Below are 6460 nucleotides of genomic sequence, written 5' to 3'. Positions count from 1 at the left end.
ATTTATTTTTATTTTTAATTAATTAATTTATTTATTATTTTTTTTATTTATTTTGTCTTTTTGAGACAGGGCCTCCTTGTAGCCCCAGCTGTCCTGGAACTCACTATGTAGACCAGGCTGGCCTTGAACTCACAAAGATCCACCTGCCTCTGCCTCCCAAGTGCTGGGATTAAAGGTGTGCGCCACCATGCCTGGCTATTTATTTTTATTTTATGTGTATGAGTGTTGGCCTACATGTATGTTATGTGCACCACATGTATGCCTGATGCCCTCTAAGGGCAGAAGAGGGCATCTTGTTTCCTGAAACTGGAGTTACAAGTAGTTTTGAGCTGCCATGTGGGTTCTGGGACATGGACTTGGGTCTTCTACAAGAACAACATGTGCTCTTAACCATGAAACATCCCAATACCTGTTTATTGTTTGAGGCAGTGGCCTCAAACTTAACTTTGTAGCTGAGGCTGGCCTTGAACTCCTGATCCTCCTCCCTCCTGAGTGCTGGGATTATACATCTGGTTTATATGATGCTAGGGGTTGAACCCAGGACTTTGTGCATGCCAGGAAGTAGTCTACCAACTGAGTTAAATTTCTTAGCCCTTAGTTAATATGTGTTAAGTGCCTGCTGTGGCAGGCGCTTCCAGAAGTTTAGTGTTAAGTAAATATTCATAGCATTTTTTTTTTTTTTCAGTGTATTCAGAGTGTGTACACCAGTAAGATCATAAGCAGTGACCGAGATCTCTTGGCAGTGGTGTTCTATGGTACCAAGAAAGACAGAAATTCAGTGAATTTCAAAAATATTTATGTCTTACAAGATTTGGATAATCCAGGTCAGTAATATTCTAAGATCACTGTTCCCCTTACATGAAAACATCAGCAAGCTGGGCAAAAGATGGCTGTAGAGGAGGAGGAGGCAGCACTGACCATGTCTAGGGATGTGCTTTCCTGCAGAGGTCCCTGTTGGAAGATCTCCCCTTTGTGTATTATACTAGGTTGACTGGGAAGGGTCCCTATCCTGTTAGCGTAGTGAAGAAGGCACTGCCATTCCTCTGGTTTCTGTGCCCTTTTGACTCCGCCTTGATCAGGTGCTAAGCGCATGCTAGAGCTTGACCAGTTTAAGGGAGAGCAGGGGAAAAACCATTTCCAAGACGTAATTGGCCATGGATCTGACTACTCATTGAGTGAAGTGCTGTGGGTCTGCGCCAACCTCTTCAGTGATGTCCAATTCAAGATGAGTCATAAAAGGATTATGTTGTTCACCAACGAAGATGACCCCCATGGCAATGACAGTGCCAAAGCAAGCCGGGCCAGGACCAAAGCCAGTGACCTCCGTGACACAGGTGGGCATTTTCGTCGTTATTTTAAGGTTCCTGATTTATTGTTTTCTCTCGGGTCAAGCATTTGCTTTTCTCTATCCAGAGTCAAATGAAAGAATGAAGCAAAGCCAGGGAAGGCACTTATGTATGGTAACATTGAGAATGGCCTGCAGACTGTCTGAAGGGCTCTTCACAGCAGGCCTGTCTTCAGTGCTGCTATGAAGGGTGGTTATTAGAAGATGTTGTCTGAAGTAGTCATAGCTGATTGATACAGCCACTTTTCCAAAGTCCTGAAAATGTTAATAGTCCAGATTTTTCTGGGTGATTCCTTTTGTTTCTTTGTTTGCTTGTTTGGGGTCTTGTTTCTTTTTTGAAGCAGGCAGTCCTCCTCCTTTACTCTCCCAAGTGCTAGGATTACCAGTGTATACTGTCATGCCCAGCCTAGGGAGGTATATTAAAAGGATGTTTGGCTGCATCTGGTGATACATGTCTAGAATCCCAGCCCTTGGGAGGCTGAGGCAGGAGGATTATGAGTTCTAAGCTAGCCTGGGCTACATAGAAAGAGCCTCTTTCAAAAACAACAAACTGAAGAGATGGCTCAGCGGTTAAGTGCACTGGCTGCTCTGCAGAGGCTCTGGGTTTGAATCCCAGCACCCACATGGAGGCTAACAACTGTCAGTATGTCTAGTTCCAGGGGAATCTGACACCCTCTTCTGACCTCCACGGGCATTGCACAGCATGGGTGCACTTACATAGATGCAGGAAATACACTCAATATACTCATAAACAAACGTAAATTTAGCTGAAAATAAGTTGAGTCAGGTTTTAGTGTCATGTGCCTTTAGCTTCAGCTACTTGGGAGAGTTGCTGAAGTAGGAGTTGGCAGCCAGGCTACATAGCAAGACCCTGAGACACTGTCTCTTGGTTTCATACAGAACCTCATGTCACTCAGGCTGACCTGGAACTTGTTGTGGAAAAAGGATGACCTTGGTCCTGATCCTTCTGCCTCTACCTTCCAAATTCGTGGGTTATAGGCGGGATCTACAACCATGCTTGGCTTTATGTCTGTAATTTTTTTTTTTAAATATTTATTTTTAAATGCATGAGGGTTTTTGTCTACATGTATGTAATTGCACCCATGTCATACAGTGGCCACGGAGGACAGAAGAGGGCGTTAGATCCACTGGAACTAGAGTTACAAGCAGTTGTTAACCATTATGTGAGTGCTGGGAACTGAGCCTGGGTCCTCTGCAAGAGTAGCCAGTGCTCTTAACCCCTGTCATCTTTCTAGCCCCCACATTCAGATTTTATGTGGTACTGGGGATCTGAATTTAGGATTACACAGCAGACACTTTACTGTCTGAGCCATTCTCTCTGCCTCTTGAGTGCTGGGATTAAAGGCGTGTGCCACCACACCTGGCCATTCTTTAATTTTTTTTTAAAAAATATTATTTTTATTTTATGTGTATAAGTGTTATGCCTACATGTAGGTAAATGCATCTGCATCATGTAATATCCGTGAAGGACAGAAGAGGCTGTTGGATCCCTTGGAACTGGAGTTATGGACACTTGTTAACTGCCACTTGGGTGCTGGGATTCGAACTCAGGTCTTCTGCAAGAACAGCCAGTGTTCTTAACTGCTGAGCCATCTCTCCAGCCAGTTTTTTGTTGTTGTTGTTTTTATTTTTTTTGTTTTTTTTTAAATGTGTATGAGTGTATTGCCTTTAGATATGTAAGTTCACCTGTGTTGTGCAATGCCTGCAGAGGTCAGAAGAAGGTGTCTGGTCCCCTGGAACTGGAATTACCATGAAGGTGCTAGAAATTGAACCTGGGTCCTCTGAAAGAGCAGCAGATGGCTCTTAACCACTAAGCCATCTCTCCTGCCCCTTTTTCTGTATTTTTGAGACTAAAAAAACAAATATAGCCCAGGCTGGCCCAAAACTAAATATGTAGTTCAGGATACCTCACAGTAACCCTCCTGTCTTAGCCTTCCAAGTGCTGAGATTATAGGCATGAGCTATTATACCTGGTTTAGACATGATCTTTATCTCTTTTTTAGTTTTTTATTTTTTTGGTCTTTTTGAGACAGGGTCTCCCTGTAGCCCAGCTGTCCTGGAACTCACTATATAGACCAGGCTGGCCTTGAACTCACAGAGATCCGCCTGCCTCTGCCTCCCGAGTGCTGGGATTAAAGGTGTGTGCCACCACGCCCAGCTCTATCTCTTTTTTTAGACATGGTTTTATTGTGTAATCCTGTCTGTCCTGGAACCCCCTGTGTAGTTAACTTCTAACTTGTGGCAATCCTCTTGCCTCTGACTCTCAGATGTTAGGATTCTAGGTGTATGCCACCACAGCTGACCTGATACCATCTTTTTAAAAATTTTTACTAGGGCTGGAGAGGTGGCTCAGCGGTTAAGAGCACTGACTGCTCTTGCAGAGGACCTGGGTTTGATTCCCAGGTCCCACATGGCAGCTCTGAACTGTCCTTAATTCTAGTTCCAGGGGAATCTGAAGCCCTCTCCTGACCTCTGTGGCATTGCACAACACGGTGCGCTCACATACATGCAGGCAGTACATTTGTACACATAAAATAAAAAAAATAAATTCTCATTAGCTGACTACTTGTAATATCAGCACTTGGCAGCTGTAGGGGGTTGGGAGGTGTGGGGTGGGGGTTGAGATGGAAGCAGAGGTATTGCTGTTAGGGTTCCAAATAACAGCAGCAGTTTCCCCCCTCCCCAACAGGGACCTCACCTTGACCTTTGGAGTCAAGGGAAACAAACTCTGCTGAGAAGCAGCCTACCTTTCCTCTGATCTCCAAAGATAAGATAAGAAGATTCTACCTGATAACCCGAGATTTTAGAAGCTGTTTTTCCTCTCATCTTAAGAGGGAAAAAGTAAACACTTCCACACCCTAATCCTACCTGCTTCCCCCTCCCTGATTTCTCCCCCCAACATTCCCCCTTCCACACCCTAACGCCCCCATATATAAAGTCCCAGCTCACAACCCCCGGGCGACCTCTTTCCCTGACATCTTTCCCTTCCCCGAGGGAAAGAAATCTGTATCCCGCTGAGAATTCCATCTGTGCCTTGGTGCCTCCATCCATCAGCTTGCTCCCGCTCTCTCCTCAAAATCTATCAATTGCTATAAGTTTTGAGATCAGCCAGCTCTGCAGAGCTGGTTCCAGGACAGCCAGGGCTACATAATGAGACCTTGTCTTGAAACAAAACTGAAACTCACTCACTGAACTTTGATTCCCCCACACTTTAATCTCCTTGCACCAGGTATCTTCCTCGACTTGATGCACCTGAAGAAACGTGGGGGCTTTGACGTATCCCTGTTCTATAGAGATGTCATCAGCATGGGTGAAGATGAAGATCTTAGGGTTCACTTTGAGGAATCAAGCAAGCTGGAAGACCTGCTGAGGAAGGTTCGCGCCAAGGAGACCAAAAAGCGAGTCCTGTTCAGGTGGGCCCTGATCCTGGGCCAGCTGCCCACGCTTCGGCTAACAAGTCACAGACAACATGTAGACTTGACTTCCTGCCTGTGCTCCTGCCTCACTGCCCTCCACTTGCTTACCTCAGGGTAGCATTGACTTCTCTCCCTCTGGGAAGAGGTGGCACAGCGTTCTGCTCAGCAGCAGACCTCATGTACTTGAGGTCTGAGTTCTACTCACTAGGTCTGAGTAGGCGCCATTCTACTCACTAGGATCTGGTTTGCTTTCTTTGTTGTGTGGCAGGTAGCAGTAGCAGCTGGGTTATTGTGAGAAGTAAGTAAACATCCAAAACGGACTGTGTGGAGCAAAATGTAACAGATGTTATCACTGAAAAGTTGTTTGTTTGTTTTTTTTAAGTATTTTCATCACTTGTGTGTGTGTGTGTGTGTCTTTTTGAGACTGGGTCTCCCTGTGGCCCCAGCTGGCCTGGAACTCACAAAGATCTGCCTGCCTCTCCTCCCAAGTGCTGTAATTAAAGGCGTGCACCACCACACCTGGCTAAAAATTGTATTATTATTGGACCATTGAGATGACTCAGAGGGTAAAGGTGCTTGCTGCCAATGCCGATGATCTGAGTGAAATCCCTGGGACCCACATGGTGGAAGGAAAGACCCAACTCTGGCAAGCTGTCCTTTCACCACACAAAGACCATGGCATATATATATACCCTCCCCAACCACAAATAAATAAGTAAAAGTGGTACATTTTAAAAATTGTATTCTTTTTGGTACTGGCAATCAAACCCAAGGCCTCATGCCTGCCTAGAGGTGCATTTTGTTTATAGTCTGTAAGCTGTTTATATTCTGAGATCATTGAAAAGAACAAAGCAAATCACAGCTTGTGTGCCATGAAGACATTGCAAATCAGAAAACACAGTCCTTCAGTCTGCCTTCTCATTTTTTTTCTTCCTCAGGTTAAAGTTTAAGCTCAGTAAAGACATAGCACTCACTGTGGGCATTTATAACCTGGTCCAGAAGGCTTACAAGCCTGCTCCTGTGAGGCTCTACCGAGAGACAAACGAACCAGTGAAAACCAAGACCAGGACATTTAATGTGAACACAGGCAGTCTGCTCCTGCCTAGTGATACCAAGAGGTCTCAGGTAGGTAGACGAACCTGTCAGAATTTTCTTCTGTTCAAGAGCTAACAGGAGACATATGAGCAGCCTAACCAGTTAAGTCACTTTTTTTTTTTTTTAATAGAAAGAATAGTTTATTTGCCTTATGATTCCAGAGATTAGAGTCCATAATGGAGCGGGAGGCATGGCAGCAGAGGTGGCCAGAGCAGAAAGCAGAGTGACCACATCTTCAAGCAGGCAAGGGAAGCAGAGAGTGACTGGAAACCTGGCAAGGCTTAAAAACTCAAAGCCCATCCCCTAGTGACATGCTTCCTCCAGCAGGCCTCACCTCCTAAAACCTCCTGAAACAGTACCACCAACTGGGGACAAAATGTCCAAATATTTGGATCCTGTGGGGGACATTGTCATTCAAACTAACACATCCTCTTTCAAAATTCTTTTTTTGTTTATTTGTTCTATCACATTTTATTTTTTTAAAAAATAATTTATTGGCCAGGCATGGTGGCATACGCCTTTAATCCCAGCACTCAGGAGGCAGAGGGAGGCGGATCTCTGTGAGTTCAAGGCCAGCCTGGTC

The 6460-nt window shown here is 45.0% G+C and overlaps 1 protein-coding gene across 2 annotated transcripts in view; it reads left to right on the top strand.

Moving 5' to 3' along the window:
* Xrcc6 (X-ray repair cross complementing 6) overlaps positions 1-6460 on the top strand; it is a 25883-nt gene that overhangs the window by 5131 nt on the left and 14292 nt on the right. For both annotated transcript variants that reach the window (XM_029569147.1, XM_008844794.3), the window contains 4 exons: positions 686-824; positions 1080-1334; positions 4596-4779; positions 5721-5907. In XM_029569147.1, coding sequence (XP_029425007.1) covers positions 686-824; positions 1080-1334; positions 4596-4779; positions 5721-5907 — 765 coding nt within the window. The remainder of the gene's footprint in view (positions 1-685; positions 825-1079; positions 1335-4595; positions 4780-5720; positions 5908-6460) is intronic.

The sequence above is a fragment of the Nannospalax galili genome, unplaced genomic scaffold (genome assembly GCF_000622305.1).
Source record: "Nannospalax galili isolate Female #2095 unplaced genomic scaffold, S.galili_v1.0 scaffold180, whole genome shotgun sequence".
Lineage (NCBI taxonomy): Eukaryota > Metazoa > Chordata > Mammalia > Rodentia > Spalacidae > Nannospalax > Nannospalax galili.
This window is presented reverse-complemented; position numbering and strand designations above follow the sequence as displayed.